This window comes from Rhinolophus hipposideros (assembly GCF_964194185.1).
Source record: "Rhinolophus hipposideros genome assembly, chromosome: 4".
In the NCBI taxonomy this organism is placed as follows: domain Eukaryota; kingdom Metazoa; phylum Chordata; class Mammalia; order Chiroptera; family Rhinolophidae; genus Rhinolophus; species Rhinolophus hipposideros.
The window spans coordinates 34,091,967-34,112,013 of record NC_138050.1 but is presented as its reverse complement, the minus strand read 5'-3'; the positions used below and the strand labels follow the sequence as shown (position 1 = coordinate 34,112,013).

General features: G+C 36.9%; 2 protein-coding genes across 44 annotated transcripts in view; one reads left to right on the top strand and one right to left on the bottom strand.

Annotated features, from left to right (window-relative positions):
- Positions 1–3,663, bottom strand: part of FGL1 (fibrinogen like 1) — a 49,895-nt gene extending 46,232 nt beyond the window's left edge. The window contains exons 1-2 of one of the 3 annotated variants that reach the window (XM_081047174.1): positions 3,466–3,663; positions 381–475 (exon numbers count right to left, since the gene is read on the bottom strand). The gene's annotated coding sequence lies outside the window, so the exon portion shown is untranslated. Of the gene's footprint in view, positions 1–380; positions 1,125–3,465 lie in introns of those variants that run through there. The other 2 variants (XM_081047175.1, XM_081047176.1) reach the window with 2 other exon arrangements.
- Positions 3,664–4,040: 377 nt separating this feature from the next.
- PCM1 (pericentriolar material 1) overlaps positions 4,041–20,047 on the top strand; it is an 80,712-nt gene continuing 64,705 nt past the window's right edge. For 13 of the 41 annotated variants that reach the window (XM_081047161.1, XM_081047146.1, XM_081047140.1 and 10 more), the window contains exons 1-8: positions 4,115–4,460; positions 6,020–6,089; positions 13,548–13,692; positions 14,332–14,449; positions 15,861–16,106; positions 17,126–17,395; positions 18,084–18,254; positions 18,440–18,556. In XM_081047161.1, the coding sequence (XP_080903287.1) occupies positions 14,354–14,449; positions 15,861–16,106; positions 17,126–17,395; positions 18,084–18,254; positions 18,440–18,556 (900 nt within the window). In that variant the 5' untranslated portion in view covers positions 4,115–4,460; positions 6,020–6,089; positions 13,548–13,692; positions 14,332–14,353. Of the gene's footprint in view, positions 4,461–6,019; positions 6,090–12,380; positions 12,479–13,547; positions 13,693–14,331; positions 14,450–15,860; positions 16,107–17,125; positions 17,396–18,083; positions 18,255–18,439; positions 18,557–20,047 lie in introns of all 41 variants that reach the window. The other 28 variants (XM_081047138.1, XM_081047131.1, XM_081047130.1 and 25 more) reach the window with 14 other exon arrangements.

The following is a 20,047-nucleotide window of genomic DNA, read 5'->3' as shown; positions in this document are numbered from 1 at the left end:
TTCTTCACCATTGACTAAAGTATGAACTCTTCAAGGGCAGGGACTATATTTTTGTTACCTAATTAGCAATGTTAAGACACACAGAAAGTACTAAAAATAAATGTATGACAGAAAAATAGTGTCAAAGATCATTGCACTGACTATATCTGGATACAGTAGCAAGTTACAGTAGGCTGGAAGAGCTGAATTTATCTAAATTATGTATTGAGTTCTAGTAATCGGTTTTGCAAACAATTTCTGTTGGTTATTGAGAACAATTTGTTGTTGGAACCCAGATGCCCATTGTAATGCAGGGTCTTAGCTCCCGCTCCCCATACAAGAATGCAGGATATGGTGAGGCCAAAATGGAACAACAACGGCCATAGATAGGGGAGTCATACCATTATATTCTTGATGCCAGCTGGTCGAGACACAAAAGCAAATATCTGCCAGTACCCCATCAAGGGGTCTTCCTGCACCCCAGTCTCGCTGGTGCCTGGGAGAGACACAGGATCAACACGATCAGCAATGTAATCCACTTGCTAACCGCACTTGCTAGGTGTGGGGACAGAGTCCCAGAGAGCAGTTTCCAGGCTGTCAGCCTCACATAGAAAGGTGCTGAATCAGGTAGTAGATAGCCGTCATCTGTGGCTAATTGGCCATCAGCTGTAACCAGTGAGAAATTAGCCACTGATATAACTGCTGTGGCTACGCTGGTTGGAGTCCAGAGTGGAGTCAGTGAGTTGGTTGGTTGGCAGGCAGAAAAGCAGACAGTAGGTTGCAGGTCGTGTGACTCCAGCCTTCAGTGAGACTATAGTGGGGGTGTCCAAACAGTGGCCCACAATCCATTTTTTATTGGCCTGCAGCAAATTCCAAAAATATATTTAGTTTACTTAAATAAACCAGGTGAGGCAATACATACTTCACCTCGAGTGGCCCGGCTGTTTCTGTATTTTACCGCACATGGCTCTTGGTGAAAAATGTTGAAAAAAGTCTGGACATCCCACTATAGTAGTATGACTCCCCTACCTATGACTCCGTGGGTGTTCCTTTTTGGCTTCGTCAAATCCTGCGTTGTTATGTGGGGAGCGGGACTAGAGGCCCCACAGACCACCTCACAGGAAACTAGGTGCAATCCACTGTCTGCTTCTCTGCCAACCAACCAATGCCCTTGCCAGCCTAGCCATGGCAGTTACATCAGTGACTAATGGCTAACTGGTTACAGCTGATGGCCACCTAGTCACAACTGATGGCCACTTATTAACTGAGCCAGCAGCTTTCCACGTGAGGCCGAGAGCCTGAAAACTGCTCTCTGCGACTCTGTCCCCATACCCATTCTTCATTCCTCCTTATTTTGCTTAAAACAAACTTATCCCATATATAGAAAACCCTAAAGAATCCACCAAAAAGCTATTAGAAACAATCAATGAATACAGTAAAGTTGCTGGCTACAAAATCAACGTACAAAAGTTCATTGCATTCCTATATACTAACAATGAAATCTCAGAAAAAGAAATACAAAAAACAATTCCCTTTGCAATTGCAGCAAAAAGAATAAAATACCTAGGAATAAACTTAACCAAGGATGTGAAGGACCTATATGCTGAAAACTATAAGACATTTTTGAAAGAAATTGAAGAAGACATAAAGAAGTGGAAAGACATTCCGTGCTCATGCATTGGAAGAATCAACATAGTTAAAATAGCCATATTACCCAAAGCAATATACAGATTTAATGCAATCCCCATCAAAATCCCAATGGCATTTTTTAAAGAAATAGAACAAAAAATCATCAGATTTGTTTGGAACCACAAAAGACCCCAAACAGCCAAAGCCATCTTAAGAAAAAAGAAGAATGCTGGAGGTATCACACTCCCTGATTTTCGCTTGTACTACAGGGCTACAATAATCAAAACAGCATGGTATTGGCAGAAAAACACACATAGACCAATGGAATAGAATTGAGAACCCAGAAATAAAACCACATAAATATGGACAGATAATTTTTGACAAAGAAGCTAAAAACATACAATGGAGGAAAGACAGCCTCTTCAATAAATGGTGCTGGCAGAATTGGATAGCCACGTGCAAAAGAATGAAACTGGACTGCTACCTGTCACCATGTACCAAAATTAATTCAAAATGGATCAAAGACTTAAGCATAAGACTTGACACAATAAACTGCATAGAAGAAAACATAGGTACTAAACTTATGGACCTTGGGTTCAAAGAGCATTTATGAATTTGACTCCAAAGGCAAGGGGCGTAAAAGCTAAAATAAACAAATGGGATTATATGAAACTTAAAAGCTTCTGCACAGCAAAAGAAACCATCGACAAAATAAAGAGGCAACCAACAGAATGGGAGAAGATTTTCGCAAACAGTTCCTCTGATAAGGGGCTAATATCCAAAATATACAAGGAACTCATGAAACTCAACAACAAAAAAACAAACAACCCAATTGAAAAATGGGCAGAGGACCTGAAGAGACATTTCTCCAAAGAGGACTTACAAATGGCAAATAGACATATGAAAAAATGCTCAACATACTAATCATCAGAGAAATGCAAATAAAAGCCACAATGAGATATCACCTCACCCCAGTCAGAATGGCTATCATCAACAAGACAAATAGCAACAAGTGTTGGAGAGGCTGTGGAGAAAAAGGAACCCTCATACACTGTTGGTGGGAATGCAGACTGGTGCAGCCGCTATGGAAGGCAGTGTGGAGGTTCCTCAAGAAATTACGAATAGAATTACCATATGACCCAGCAATCCCTCTCCTGGGTATCTACCCAAAAAATTTGAAAACATTTATTTGAAAACGTGCGCTCCAATGTTCATTGCAGCTTTGTTTACGGTGGCCAAGACATGGAAACAAAATGTCCTTCGATAGATGAATGGATAAAGAAGTTGTGGTATATATACACAGTGGAATACTATTCGGTGTTAAGGAAAGATGATATAGGAACATTTGTGACAACATGGATGGATCTTGAGAGCATAATGCTAAGCAAAATAAGTCAGACAGAAAAAGCAGAGAACCCTATGATTTCACTGATATGTGGTATATAAACCAAAACAACAAAAGAACAAGACAAACAAATGAGAAAAAAATCTCATAGACACAGACAATAATTTAGTGGTTACCAGAGGGTAAGGGGGTGGAAGGTGGGAGATGAGGGTAAGGGGGATCAAATATATGGTGATGGGAGGAGAACTGACTCTGGGTGGTGAACACACAATGGGATTTATAGATGATGTATTACAGAATTGTACACCTGAAATCTAGGTAATTTCACTAAGAATTGTCACCCCAATAAATTAAAAAAAAGTTATCCTACAATTACAAACTGTCTAAAAAGAGAATGCCATTACATTCAAGTAATACTGACTGGCGTTTTAACTTTTCAGGTAGGCACACTGAAAGCCTTAATTATCCCTTTGTTGTCTTTTGTTGTTTTATGAACCTGTCGAATTACTAACCTTAAAAAATCTGCAGCTGAGCGGAGCGTAAAGAATTCAGTGCATAGTTTTAGAGAAAATTTCTCGATATATTTGATGTAAATTATCTGGTTCTTCTAAGGAAAAAGTAGGACATTAACCCAAGGTGGTGTTAATTATTAACATTTGTAATTCTCCCATTAACTATAAGACTTCAAGCCAATTAACTCCCGTGGCTTTATCCTTCACCTATAAACCTAGGGCGAGATAGTAAAGACCGTTTTGTTTCCATCCTTTCGTGACCAGGATGTGGGTGGACAGGGACTAGAAAAGCTATCCCTGTCTTTGGTCTTTTGTCCTCCTTCCGGCACCGTCCGGAGCTGACACCCCCACGGAAACCAGACGGCACCCACGCTGTTCTTCCAGCCTCCAAGAAGGAGTTGGGGGGCGGGGCCAGGAGGGGGTGGGGTCAATCCACTTCCGCTCGGGCCTCGACTCCCTCGTTCCGCCGACCAGCGCCGGAAATCGCATAGTACGCTGGGATTTGTATTCACGTCCCTCGTGGCGGATGGGCAGGAGCTTATATCCCGGGGTGGAGCTGGCATTCTGGGATATGTAGTCTCTGGTTGTTCGTTGGTGTAATTGGAGTCTGGCTGAAGAGCCAGGGGTTGATACCAGACTCCGGCGGGTCACATGATTCCAGTCCAGAGCGTGGATCGCACTGCGGCTTCGGCCCGGGAGGGTTCTCGCCTGCGCGCGGCCGTTGCCGAGGAGACGGCGCACGTCTCGCCGCGCGCTGCCCCCTCTGCAGTCCCCCGCCCCTCTTCTCCCACCACAATGAGATCCTAAGATGGCGGAGGCTGCGGCGGTTGGCGCCGACTAGCTAAAGTAGGAAAGGCGGCCATTGGGCCGTAAGGCAGCCAGGGAACTTGAGGACTCCCCCTGCTGTGGTCTCTGAGGGAGGACCGCTGTCGGTGGCGGGTCGTGGGGGCTGACCGCTACTCCGCCCTTGGCAGGAGCGGCTGCTTCGTTTACAGGTAATGCCTGCGCGTCCCCAGCCCTTGGCAACCGAGGGCAGCGCGGGGCGCAGGGGCGGGAGAGCAACCGCTCTGGGACAGTTGACCCTGTGGGGCCTGGCTTCGGGCCCACGCGTCTCCGTGGGCTCCTGGGTCTTCCTGTTGCCTAGGCAGACGGTCCGCTCCGTGCCCGGGACTAACCGACGCGATCTCCGGGAGAGCATCTAGAGACTCCTTAGCGACTGCGGACCGCCCTGCTTGCGTCCTCGCCCCTCCGTGTTTTTTTTTCTGGCGCCGAGGGGGAGGCCGCCCTGCGTCCCGGGTGCTCCCGGAACGTCCCTTGCGAGCGGAGGCAGCGGAGCTGGGGCTGCGGTTTGGTGCCCAGAGGCGGGGAGGTCTACTTTTCCCGGCGAGGACTTAGTGGCCCGTCTGCGTCATTGCGCCCCCTCCACCCCACCAGTGCCCTTCCGTGGGGTGATTGAACGTCCAGAATCTCGGGTGAGCCAGGGCGGGGGAGGAGCGAGGCGACTCTCGGGGTATAGGCGGGAGCAGCGGGATGTCGGCTGTTCCGCGGATTAGAGCACAGGGGCCGCGCGGGAGGCGCTCCTGACTTGGGCTAAGTGGTGCTTCATGCTTGCGAGGAGGACGTGAATAGCTCTTACCTACCTTCCTCCCATGTCTTCCCTTCTCCATCCCTTACTGCAGTCCAGTTGGGAGTGAGCCCAGTATGGGGAAAACTACACGCCGCACGGGTTTGGGAAAACGTTGCTTGCGGTGCAGAAACTGGTGTTTGGGCATTGGGTAGGAGGCCCCACTAGGGAGACGGGTCTTCCAAACTTTTCATCCCGCGGCTCCAGGAGTGAGCCTTGTCTGGGGGTTAAAAAACTTTTTTTTTTTTTTTTTTGGCCGTTTTGAGGTGTAGCTCGTGTGCCCTGCCGGTGACGGATCGTGTGTTGGCCCTGGATGAAGCGGGCTTTCTGGGCGCCCCCACCCCCCCACCCCATAACTGCTTTCCAGACCCCGCCCGCGGGTGTTCTCTGGTTACTGGGGCGGGTGTTGGAGAGCTCCCCGGTGCACCTGCTCGCTGCGCTCCCTATCACCTTCCCCGTGATAGGGAAAGAAACCATTAAAACACTGAGTTTTTGAACTGAAGGCAAACCTTGTGTTGATGTAGTGACAAGGTTCTTATGAAACCTAGCTTTCAAGAAACTTTCTGTCTTCATCGGCTAGGCAGAGTTCTTGAATCGTTTGAGTGATGGGAAGTTAAGGACTCGATCAATCGGAAAAGTCAATTTTGGCATGGATCTTTGCATAATTAGAGTTAACCATTGGCCTTACATTCCAAAGTAGGTATCAGATTGTTGTTTGGTAGGATCTTATAAGTTTGGAGGATTTAAACATTTATGTATATCATCGCATGGTTTTTCAAAAGGATTAAAGTAACAAGTTTAAAATACTGGATTTTTTTCTTTCCTTTGGTTTCCTAAACATATTTTAGGTTATAAACGTAGTATTTGTTATTCTATACTTCAAGTGTAAATAATTTACTGAAGTTTTTTTTTTTTTTTTTTAATCAAAAGCAGGCAGCAGCTTTGAAGTGTGAAGCAGGAAAAGAGGTGTTTCTGAGCTGCAAAAACTAGTTTCTAACAGGTAATTTGACGTCTTTATATATGTATCGTCCTTCCTATCAAAGTAGAAGAATACTTTAGGATGGAGAATTCTGTCAAAATACCAGTGCCTGGTTGAGGCCCTCTCTACTTAGTAAACAGACCATCTGGGTTTGCTGCCCTGTTTGCCCTGCTTTTTGGCATGCCACTTTAGTCTGACTTCATACTTTTGTTAGAAAGGAGCCATGCCATTCCTAATTATAAAATACTAGAATAGTTTATGTAATATCTTTTGAAATGTTTTTGTCTTCATAGAATTTTTTCAGTCCATTTGAGTTCAAATTTGTCATATAACAGCTGTTTGGATAGCCAAATCGTTTCATCTTAAAGTTATCTTTTACAACTTTTCTATTAATTGGCTGTTCCTATTTTTTATTCACAAATTTTACTTCTTCAGGTTGTTACATATACTACTGACTGAAGTTTTGTTTTTTCTTTTAGCTTTATAAAATTACTTTAAACATTAGTTTCTATGCATACCGATTATCAAATGCCAGTTAGGTAAAGATATTCTCTGACCAGAAGAAAAAAGTCAGTATAAATTCATTGAGGGAAACTGAAGTTTGCTAAAAACAACTTAGATGTTAAATGACTAAAGGATGGGGATTAGAAGAAATTTTTGTTAAAAGAGTTTTCGAAATGTTCTTTGAAGAAAATCTCAGACAGTCTGAATTTAATTCTGCTAAAATTTTAGGACAGCCCATTTAAAAAATTTTTTTAGTATGTTCTTTCTTTCGAGGAAATCAGACAGCTCTTTAGCTCTCTTATGAAATAAACTGACCCTCATGAGAAAATAAGGACTGACAGATTTGTAACTTATTATTTTCAGTAGTATTTTCTTTTTCAATTGGAAGACTGTAACAAAGTAGGACAAGAAAAATTGAACTTGGGAAAGGTCAAATATTAGTGTGTGTATTAGAGTTTTTAACACGAGAGTATATGGTAGGAATCTGGTAAAAGAATTGTAGAATCAGATATAAACTAATTTTCCTTTTAACGCATTAGGGAAGGTGGATAAGATGAAATAAAAACAGGGCTATTGAGTCAACTCACATTAGAAGACCTTGGTTTTCTCGGTAGGGGATTTGGCTATTTGTGAAGGAGGCAAGTGTATTTGAGACTTGGAAAGAAATATGAAGCGTTTGGAATTACCACGCTAGGGAATTTAATAAGCCAACAAGGGATACATAGCAATACATTCATCTTACAAATTTAATTGAGTGCCTCCATATGCTACTTAACGTACTGGAGATACGGCAGTGAGCAAAATAGACCAGATGTCTTAACTCGTGGAGTAAGCTTACATTTTGAAAATGTTCGTGTGTTTGTGCGTCCGCACGCATGTGTGTACAGTATAGCTTAGTATACCTTATGGTGGACACAGGCAGTACCACTTTATAACTTTTCCCCACTGCTTGACAGTGTGAGAGGAGAAGCAGAGAAAGCCCACAGTGGGCTTTCTCCAGGATTGATTTGGCAGAATGGGCAAATAGGTAAAGGAAGTCAGGGATGCTAACAAGGTATTTTTGGTATGGCTTACTTGGGTGGATTCCTGGAGAGAGAAATGACAGGGTTGAGTGCAGGTTCAGCAGGAATGAGAAAACGAGAGATAGAATGCAAGAATTTATCATCAGAAAGAGGGACTTCAGAAGTTCAGGATCTTGAGAAGTTCAGGATCTTTAGAAGTTCAGTGGTAACAAATTACCACTTCAGAGTGAAAACAGTATTGGAATAGAGAAGATAAGATGGACATTGGAATTGAGGCCAGAGTCTTAGAAAAATCATTGCAGATGTTCAGGTCATGCAAGCAGGGAATGAAGTGGAGAGTGAAACTATGAGCTAGTGGTTATCAAAATTGCAAGATTTTCTTGGGGAAGAGAGTGGGAAATGGTGCCCAAGATAGGGGGAGTGATATTTTTGATGGCTAATTTGTTCAAAAGAGGAAAATTAAGCATTAGCTAAATAAAAAAGGTCTGCAGATGGTAGCCTTTCCCCATGAATCTGGGAGATTAGAAATAGTAGCATTTTTTTTATAAATTATTTCCAAGGAAATAGTGCTTTCAGAGGAATTGGAATTTTATTGAAGCCAAAGAAATAGGAATGTTTGGGAACAGATGGAGAATGTATGTAATACCAAATACTTAGTGCATTTTGTTTTCCTCAGTTTCCATTAAAAGTGCTTATTATTGTCACTGTATTGAGATTTTCAAAACTGTACGCAGTATTTCCTTTTTATGATTTGTGAAAGAAATACCCCAAATTATGCAACCTTTAGAAAATTTGTACAGATACATAAAATGCCAAATTTGGGTATTTCTGACTTTAAGTAAATATTTTGGAAAAAAAAACCTGTACTTAATACATTATTTTATTGGGATGAATATTTCTAAAACCTTGATTTACAGTGGTCAATTGATAAGAGACGATTATGAATAATTTAGTGCATTTAAGAAATAATATCTGAACTTGAAAGATTTTAGGAAAATAATCTTTTTTCTTGATTACTTAATATCTTTGAATTTCTTCTTTGTGTTCTTACTTTAAAAGTAAACCTTTGTTCTTGCTGGAGGGATGTCTACGGGCGGTGGGACACGGGGCTGAGGCGCCTCGTGAAATAAATACAGGAAAGTAAGGGGTGAAGAGGCCCCAGTTTCCTCTCACCCCTCATGCATATCTCGTTTCATAGTTAAGCTGCACCTTCGACTCACCACTGCAACTGAAACTTTATAGTTGACAAGAAACGAAGCTGGTCAGCAAACTAAATATTGCCCCTGTAACTGATCAGGATTTTACTCTGAAATTATCTGAAAACGGAAACCAAGAAATGTCAGAGTCCATTCCAAATCGTTAAGCGTGTTCAGAGTGACTTGGGAATCTTTCCGCAGTTAAAAATCTATCAGCTTATAAACTAAAGATGGTAACTTGAATGCAGATTCATTTTATAATCAGAATTCAGGTTTACTTATTTTGATCATACTTGTGGCACCATCCATTCCCTTTCCCACTTACATATTTTGCTGGTGGGACAATCTCAAGAGCTTTTTTCCAATCTAATAAAACAGCACAAGAAAAAACCAAAACCAAAAGTAAACCTTAGTCATAGGCATTTTCATGACAATTATGCTGTGATATTCTGCTTCCTAGATATACAGAGGGTACCCAAAAATGCATATATATTTTAAGAAAGGAAAGAAACTATTAAAATTGTAATACATACCGATAACAAAAGATGACTACAAGTCATGTGTATACATTTTTTTGGCACCCCCAGTATATGACACTTTGCTGTAGTGAATACTGCAACAGGATTTGCTTCAAAAAGATTACTCACTGAAAGTAGCTTATAAATTGTATTTTTGCATTTTGTATCTTTGCAAGATAAGAGAGCCAAATAAGGCTGTCATAAATAGCTAAATGAAACTTATAAATAATATTTTCAACATAGTTTAGTAGGTCAGAGGATGCCTAGAAGTGCTTTTTTAAAGTAGAATTTTCCTTTTATCCCCATACCATCATCCATCACTTGCACCACCAATTGTATTCCAATGGTTTCACCTTTTCAGTCTCATTGTCTGTCTGTTAAACTTGCCTGGAAAAATCCCAACCTTGGATGGATTCAATGGAGTGTTTATATCAAGGCTGATGAGAACTGCTGGGGGGAAAAAAATTCACACTGCAGATTAGTGACATCAGTGAATGTTCTCTGCTCTTACCTGGGTCCTTAATGCTCCCATCATTCTCTGTTTCCTACTTTTCTCAAATCTTTCAGACACTGCCATCTCACCTTCTCACATTTAAAGAATAATTCTTTCTACTTCATATCACTTAGGAACTCCCTGAACTTCCAACCACAAAATCTGCTAACCAGCCTTATCCAATTCCTTTTTCCCTTTCTCTCTTTGTTTCTGTGAAGAAATGTTTTTCTGCCTGTCTAAAGCTAATCATGTTTCTCATGCTCTGGATAGTTTATATTAGTATGTTACATAATAAAATTGAGAAGGTAGAAATACTATATTTTTAATGGTGACTTTGAGGTGGTTAGAGATGTTGGCATGAAGAAGAGAGAAATGACTTGCCTTTATTTTTTAACTGTTACATGGGGAGATAGTTACTCTCTTAGAGAAATAATCTGAATGTTAACATAATGAGTATTGATCCACATGCAGTTATTTAGCTTCATACTAATAATTTTATTTATATATGGATGTGCCTTTTAAACACATTTGGCATCATTGTTATTAAATATTCTAATTGTTTATGAGACTTCGTATGTCAATCACAATATAGCAGTAGATGAAGTTGTTTATTTTGTAAACTAAGAGACTTTGCTTAGTAAATAGTCTTTCTAAAACGATTTAGAAAATATTTTTATCTATTTTCCCCAAATTAATTTTAATGTATTTAAATTGTTTTAGGAACTTATTTTAATAGTGTTCAGTCATTAGCCTATAAATAGATCCTTAGAAACAGCTCTTCATTTTAGGGGGAATTTATCATAATATAAAGATAGATATAAAACATTTCTCCAAATATATTTTTAATGTTTATCTTAAGTAAACTTGCTTTATTACTCTACTGATAGAAAGTATAGCAATCTCTATTTGGAGAAAAAGTTGATACGTAAGAGTTTTTACTTAAATAACTTTAATTTCCATTTTAATTTACAGTTTTAGACAGTTTGCTGTTAGTACTTTTAAATACAGTATCACCTCTACTGCAAATGTATTTTTTGAGCTCCTAGTTGCAAAATGTTGAGTTATTTAAACGGGTCATTTCAGTTCACTGGACATACTTCTCTATGGGTATCAATTATTTTGTCAAGTTCTTAAGTATATTTCCAGTATAAAAAATAATGTATTGCTGAAAATTGATAAAGACAAAGGAAAGAGGAAAAATCATATTCTTAGTCCTGTAACTGACAATTTCTTTCATGCAAGCATTTTAGTATATGCGCATTTTCTTAAAATCTGTGTGCAATTTTGCATTGCTTTTTTCCTCTTTTATACGATATGATATAAACACAGGCAATATTGTTCAGCCTTCATAATTATGTATTTTGAAGGGTATTCTTGTCTAATAGCATTCAGGCTATCGTTTGATATTTAGTTTGTTTGCAGTGGACCAAAATTACAGCAAAATAAACAATTTCCTTCATTATAGTGCCCCCTCCATATTTAAGATTGTTTTTTTAGACTAGCTACTGGGTCAAAACTCAATTTTAATTCTTGATACAGTATCGCCAAAATGCATTTCAGAAAGGTTATATGAGTTTAAATTCTCACCATAGTGACAGAATTCTGGTTTCCCTTTGCTGTCATTAGTATTAGGTAATACTGAGTAAATTTAATAGTCCCTTATTTTAATATTTTTATCATTTTATGTTTACTGATTTCTTTGTAAATTGCCCAATCATACTTATTTTTTTTGGTTTTCTTTTTTTTTTTTTTTTTTTTAGTGATTTTTGTTTGTGTTATTAATTTTTAACAAATTCTTCATGTAGTAAAGATAATAACTGTATACATTTCTTTTACGGTTTATTTCCCCAGTTTATCATTTACTGTTTATTCTCAGCATACTTAGGATTCACTTTTATGTGACTAAAATCTATTGAGCTTTTTTCTTTTTATTTCTGCTTTCCAAATTAGTAAAATCTCTCTTTTTAAAGGCCATTCTGTTTTCTTATTTGTCTGTTGTTTGACTTTTAAAATGTTATTTATCTATTTTTTATCTACTTACTATCTTGGTGTTACGGTATTAAGGCAGCCTTTTTCAATTGGAGAGAATTAAACTCTTAATGCTCTAAGGTATCCATTGTTTATTGTGAATTAATTCCTCTTGTTTGTCTGGGATGGTACTGGGTATGTACTATCCTTGGAAGAATTGAAAAAAACAGTCATTCAAATCATTTTTCTGTGTTCTATGTTTGAAATGAAGCATCCCAGTTAAAGAAAGGCTGGTAAAGCTCTGAATCTTTTTCAAAATTATTAGCAAATTGTCCCATTAATTAAGTAATCCTGCATCATAAAATTGTAAAGATTAATTGATAAAATGCACATAAAATATTTAGCATGGGGCTTGGCATATATATACATATAGTAAATACCAATATGTAGATGTTAGAAAAAATTGATTTTTCTCATTTTTTTTCTAATTGAGTATATTTGAGGATTTTTTTCTGGGGGCTGGTACTAATTTGGCTATGTAGCCACTCAATGTGGTTGAATATCTTACTCTCCCAACCTCTATTGTTGCTACTCTTGCTTTTATTTTTCAGATATTAAAATATTTTTCTGGCTTGTTTATTCTGACTTGCTTTGTCAAATTCCAAGAAGAATCCCAGTGGGTTCATTAAGCCTATATTTAGAAAAAATGGTATGTTTATATTTGTCTTCCCACCAGGAAGGTAGTTTTGTTTTTGACTTATTGAAATTCTGTTGTGTTTTTTTTTTAGAGTTTAATAGTGCTTCACGTAGGGCAAAATTATGTTAATTCCTAGAAGCTTTATTTTTTTTTAATCAGTATTATAAGTGATTATTTTCCCCTGGCATATTTTTTAAGAGGCTATTGGTGGCGTTTTGAAGTTCTCTAGGTTTTTAAATGCATCTTCTTAAAGAGTGCCACCTTTTCTCTTTTCAATATAAATGTTTCTTTCATATTTTTCTGTTTAGAACTTTCAAAACAGAGCTAAGTAACTAATAAATGGCATTCTTGTTTTGGTCTTTATTGTAATAGGGATGTCCTTCATGTCTTATTTTGAAATTACTGGTTTAAAGCAATACTTCTTTCAACTCTGTAGAAATTTATTAAAGTAATATATATTCCTTGAAAAAAACAAACTGTATAAAATACATACAACTGTAAGGAAGTGTCAATGTATTGTACTTTTTAAGATTTTTTTCTTTTCCAAATTTGAAGTGTTGAATTTTATCACATCATTTATTTTGAGATGATAAAATTTAACCTGCTACTTCGTCTTTAATATATTATTCTAATAGACATCCATTTGATTAATACTACTTTGTTATGGATGGTAACCCTTTTAATACTGTGCTCTCGTGAATAGCATAAAGTAGGATCTTAGAATCCAAGCACCTGGGATTTGTATTCCTTTGACATTTTTAGCTGAATGACCTTGGCAAAGTTATCTACCATGTTTCCCCGAACATAGACCTAGCCAGACAATCAGCTCTAATGTGTCTTTTGCTTAATATAAGACCGGGTCTTACAGTAAAATAAGAGCGGGTCTTATATTAATTTTTGCTCCAAAAGATGCATTAGATCTGATTGTCTGGCTAGGTTTTTTGTTTGGGGGAACTTGGTAACTCCTTTGAATGTTAGTGTTACTGTTTGTAAAATGAGAAATCTATTACAACCTTGATGTCTAATGGCCTTCCCTTCCCTTGAATGATAAAGTTATCTCACCATCTCTTCTTTCACTCAGTCCTCTGACCTGTGCAGTTCCACACCCAATGGAAATCCAAAATCTTCCACCAAATATGTAGAGATCTTAGTTTCTCATGATCATCTCTGCTTCTGAACCTCTGCTTCTACCATTGCTGCTTCTGTTTCTCATCTCTCTGACCCAGGTATGAAATTCATTACTACCTTCCTTGATTTTCACAAAATCTCCACAATACAATTTAAAATAGGGTAGTAGGCACTAATATTTTTAAAGTGTTTTTAGCCACAGTCTTTGCACTTAGTCCTACTTCTTTCTTCCTGCCTTCTTCTCATCTTACTTACCATTACTTTACTTCCTAGTAAAACCAAACCTTTCTCCATGTTTCATGCAGAGCAGTTTTGCCTTCTGAATCTCTGACACAAAACGAATGCCCAGGTCTTTGGGGAGTAGGGGTCTTTAGGTTCTTTTCTAAGAGCACTTTTGGTTCTAGCTATTAATAACTTTTTCTTACCTTGTTACCGTTTAGGACTGTATTGAATAAATTAAATAAAATAATCTTAAAGCTTGCAGGCCAGTCCACTTAGTGTATATTCTGGGTTTTCCTTCCCCTCACCGTCACTCCAGCTGTTTAACTCACGTTAATGATCATACGCCTTCAACTGCTAAATCAGTTTGTTTGTGATGAGTGGTTGACAGTGCCTCTTTTTATTTTATAAAATCAACTTTTCTGAGATTCCTTTATGTTGCTAAGCTTCATGGAATGGTTTAAAAATTAAAGTTTGTTTTCACATGTTAAAAAGGTTAGTTTTCACTTGTTTTACAGAAAGTTAATTGTTAAAGCCAATATGGCCACAGGAGGAGGTCCTTTTGAAGAAGGTGTGAATGACCAGGATTTACCAAACTGGAGCAATGAGAGTGTTGATGACCGACTCAACAATATGGTATGACATCCTATTGATAGTGTGTTGTTGACTAGTAGTATCAAAACACAACTTTCCCTTACTTAGCCTAATCGAACTCACCGAAATTCTTTGTAAAGCAAACACATTTTTACTTGCTGGCCAAGATATTAACTGACGCAAGATATTAGTTGAAGATATTTTTGTTTGCAGGTAGCAGATATCACTTGAGTTAGCTTAATCCAAAAAGGAAGTTTTTTAAAATAAGGATGTAAAGATGTTTTATGGAAAACAATTAAAAGGAATAAAGCTGGGTTTTAGGAAAGGATTGGAAAAAAGAACTAGAAGATTGTCAAGAATTAATTTTTGCTATCCTCACTCTGTTTCTGAATGCCTCTGCTTAACACAACTTTTTCTTCACAGACCAGCTTTCTCTCTTGTCCACATGCTTTACTGTAGCTGCCTTTTCATTCTAAGGTTGTCAGTTAGGGCTGCAATTATATGCTGACTAGTAATCTCTTAGCTACAATTAGAAATTTTAAAGTGTGATTATCCCAATTTCAGTTAGCTGTGCGTCCCTTTTTCAGTCAGCTGTGGCCAGGAGGGGTTGGGTAGGTAGAACAAGAGATTGGCAGGAACACCCACACATGGGTTGGGGTAGAGGGACAGTTTGCAGAGAAGGAAGTTTTGTAAATGAGGAGGATATCCCAAAGGTTTTACTAGCAAAAGCTAAAAAAATTATTTGGTCGGAATTTATAGGCTTTTTGTTGTTGAATGTGTTAGATTAAGTGGATATAACTAAGTACATAAAAATGTATTTTAGACAAACACGTATTTTTTATAGATCTTATATAATGCATTGTTGCCTATAAAAAATAATAAGTTATATATGTGCTTACCATATACTAGGCACTGTGTTTTTAAGTATGCTATTTTTAATTGTGTTTTAAAGGTGACACTATTTTAGAGATTAAGAAACTGAGACTGGGAAGTTAATTGCCTAGGGTCACACAGTGGAGCATTTTTTCAGAAAACATTACTTTAGAACTCGAGTTGATTATAGGTCTGTTTTCTTCTTATCATACACAGTGACTTTAAAGGAGGTCAGTAAAGGTATCTATAATTCATTTCATTATTTAATTATAAGTAGTAAAGAACCATTTCTAAAAATGCTTTGAAAATAGACTCTCTAGGGTTGGAATTTGGGGGTTTACATTTGTTAATGATCTATGAAAAGGAAAGTAATCTATTTTTTGAAGAACAATCCAAGAAATTTAGGCTAGACATAATGGGAAATTGGTTAGTAGAAGCAAATAATTGTCCCTCGGACTGTGTGTTTATGTGAACAGTGTTTTGTCATTTTTAAGACTGACCACCTTTTTTTTTCAGCATACCAACCTATTTTCCTGGTTTGATAGAGGACATAGTAACTCTTGCCTTTACTTTTTTAAAGGATTGGGGTGGCCAACAGAAGAAGGCAAATAGATCATCAGAAAAGAATAAGAAAAAGTTTGGTGTAGAAAGTGATAAGAGAGTAACAAATGATATTTCTCCGGAGTCATCACCAGGAGTCGGAAGGCGAAGGACAAAGACTCCACATACGTTTCCACATAGTAGATATATGACTCAGATGTCTGTTCCAGAGCAAGCCGAATTAGAGAAACTTAAACAGCGGATAAACTTCAGTGACTTAGATCAGGTTTGTGAATTATTTTAAAAATCAAGTCATAACTGGGGGAAGTTTTGAAATGGATTAAATCATTTGTCTTAAGAATAAAATACTGAGCTGTTCATTTCCTTTTCTTGGTTTCTGTGCATATGAAAAGAATTTTAATCAGTGGTTATGGCACTGTTCTTTGAAGGGCAACAGAGTCTTATTTCTAAACTTGCTAAGGACAAGTCTTTCTGGACTTTATTACTATAGGATCTGACTAACTCAAACAATTTCATTATGAAACTAAATTTTGCATGGTAGTACTGAATAAGAATGCTATTAAGGAAAAGGGAAGATCCAGTTTAGAATATTTAGTATTGGTTCATAGTGGAATGTTCTGGATAACCTCAAGTTTAGAGTGAAACTACAGTTCTTATTTGTAATCACTGAAATAAAGTTTAGAACTAAGAGCAACTAGAAATGATAATGAACTTGTAACAGATAATTTACTATCACATCTATACTTTACAAAGATAAACAGGTTTCCAAATATGCATAAAGGTAGATCAAGTCTGGTATGGTGAAGATAATGATCATATATCATTTGTCATCTATTTACTAATTGTTGAACACTTAATGTATGCCAGGCACTGAGCTAAGTACTTTTTCAGATAGTGCTTCTTAAAGACACATCGTTATGCTGATGTTCATGTTAATTAACATTGATTCATTGGGTCTAAAGCCTATATAAAATTCTGTGGACCAGGAAGAATAGCACTATGAGTTATAAATATGGTTCATAGTCCTAGTACTTCATTTAGACTAATCTTGCTCATATTCATCCATTGAATTGTGTGATAAAATTAGAAATCGGAAGTACTAATCAAATTTTGGTATTTTAATAGAATTTTGTACATCTGAAGCTGTTTCAAATCTTACTACAAGCTGTATATGCACACCTCCCGAATCAGTATGTGATGGTGAAACTAAGTACAGTGGAATATTTTTTTTTAAAATTGTTGGAAGATTAATGTTTATGGATTTGATTTCTTTTTTATATATAGAGAAGCATTGGAAGTGATTCTCAAGGTAGAGCAACAGCTGCTAACAACAAACGTCAGCTTAGTGAGAACCGAAAGCCCTTCAACTTTTTGCCTATGCAGATTAATACTAACAAGAGCAAAGATGCTGCTACGAGTCCTCAGAAGAGAGAGATGATTGGATCAGCACAATGTAAAGAGTTGTTTGCTTCTGCTTTAAGTAATGACCTTTTGCAAAACTGTCAAGTCTCTGAAGAAGATGGGAGAGGAGAACCTGCAATGGAGAGCAGCCAGGTGATAAAATTTGCTTCTTTTACTCTTTGCTTTCACAAACCTCAAAGTATAAACATTAACATAAAAAAAATTAAATTATGTTATGTACATAGGAATTTTAGTTAGGTAGAATTAAAGTACTTCCCTGACACTCATCATTAATCTATCACATTTATTCAAAATAATGCAAATTTCTTTTTACCCAAAGTGACTATAGAAATAAATGGGATATTCAGGTAAATCAAGGCTTCTATTTATCTGCCAAATGCTATATTGACCATTATTAGTAAAGGGGATTTGGGAACAATGGGATTAATAGATTGTTGTAAGAATTTTTTAAAATGATGACATAATTCTTTTAAAAGTGCTTTCAAAAGCATACTAGAAATTTATAAATATAAACATTAGAAAACAATTAGTTTGGTATGCAGCCCTATAAATAAAATTTTTTAGGTAATATAGATTAAAACTAATTTTGAAATTTTAAAATTAATAGTAGTTGGAGCTGTTACTATTGGCAGTTATGCTTTGGTTAAATTCTAAATTTGATAAAGATCTTTTGCATGTATGAATTCACACAAGAATTAGAAGTATCTTTTGTTACATCTGAAATTTAAAATCGATAAAATTGTTGCTGTTGAATGAGTTATGCTAAATTTTACATACTGTTTACTTTTATGTTCTTTTTTAAAAATATTTCCCCCTGCAGATTGTAAGCAGGCTGGTTCAAATTCGTGACTATATTACTAAAGCTAGTTCCATGCGGGAAGATCTTGTAGAGAAAAATGAAAGATCTGCGAATGTTGAGCGCCTTACTCATCTTATAGACCACCTTAAAGAACAAGAAAAGTCATATATGAAATTTCTCCAAAAAATCCTTGTAAGTTTTAGACCTTTTAAATAATGTATTAAGTTATTTTTGTAGCATGTCAGTGTGTATGTACTGATGACATTCTGATGCCACTTCAGAGGAATTGATATATTTTCAGAAAATCGTGTCATCCATTATAACATTTTATTGCCCTTTTTAATAGTTGTATGATTTATACCACTAAAATATTTCAGGCTAGAGAAAATGAGGAGGAGGATGTTCGGACTATAGATTCAGCTGTGGGATCTGGTTCTGTAGCTGAGAGCACATCGCTAAACATAGATGTGCAGTCTGAGGCTTCAGATACCACGGTAAGCGGCTTTTTGGTAATTAAAGTGCTAGAAATGAAGACTTAAACTTTTCCTCCATTTTTCAAGATGATATTTTTATCAGCATTCCTTAATGCAAAATGTATTTTGGGGAAGAAACCCTCAAATTATTAATGCTGAATGTATTCTTTTTAAACATGGAAGTTAAAAGTTTTATTTATTACCATTAAAGATAGTTTTAATAGTTGATTTTAAAATCTAGTAATTTCCTGTCTTCAGCTTACAGACTGAAGACATGGTTTTTCTAGTTTGTTTCATGAAGCACAGCTTTATTCATTTGGAGGAACATGGGGAAAGTTCACATTCATCGTGGATGTAAGAGCTATAAGTAGGGAATATCATTGCTTAGCGTATTGTCCGTTGGAAAAGGCTCTAAGTTCATTGGTCATTGAGGAGTCATTTTAAAGCTATTAGGATTTTTTATTTCTCAGGCTAGCCTAAAACTGGAATAAATCAGATGACTGAAAAGAGGAGATGAAAACGGGGCAAGATAGCATTTCCATTGTGATTCATTCGCAGCGAAAAAAATACTATAATTTCTGACTCTGCAAAATGAAATTTACTAAAATACGTCTCTCAAAAAAATAATCAGGAATTTATTTTTGAAGAAAGATTTGTGAAATAAACTTAGTTTATAGAAATTAGTGTGCTTTGAAACGAGTTTGCTTTTAAGCATTTTTATTTTATGCATAACAGATACACCTATAACCATGCATTTGTAAACTTGAAAACCTGTTACCAATAATGACTTTTCTTCTGAAAGGATAACGACGACGTATGTCTATCTTTGGTTTTTGAGATATGTTCCAAATACCATTCAGCATTAGGAATTGGAGAGTTTGTTTCCTTTTAGAATTGACCTGAGTAGTTTATCTGCCTCCTTTCTCTTTCCTGCCCTTCCTAATTTAAAGAGGAAATTTGAATTTTTTTTCCTCTACATTATTTTCACCAGTAGATACTCAGGGCTGATCCAAACAGTTACTGAAGAATGAATTCTACTGTGGGGAAATTTCTTTTTCTATTTACAATAATGCTGGGAATAATTTCTTCCTCACATTTCATTCTTGCAGAAATTGAAGGGTTGGGGGTGTTTGGGTAAAGGAATGCTATTGGGGTGGGGTGGGGTGGGGAATGGTATAGTTGATTATTATAATTTATGTACTAGCACATATAGTGTTTACTGTGAAGATAATTTCTTATAACAAAATCATGATATTATGAAAGTTGATTAATAGCATAAATGTTAAAATATGCTTCAGCAGTTGTTGTATAGCTTGGGAATTGCCCAGCATAAGATACTTAATTACAATAAGCAGTAGTCTAGTGCACAGAAATTTAAAAGTCTTAATTAAGTTTATTGCCACTTGGGGGAGGGTGGATTGATTTTTTAAAAGATGGATTGGTAAATTTTTTGTATTTATAAGGCTGGCTTGTATGTTAAACAGGAGTTTGTGTTAAGAAATTAATATGCTA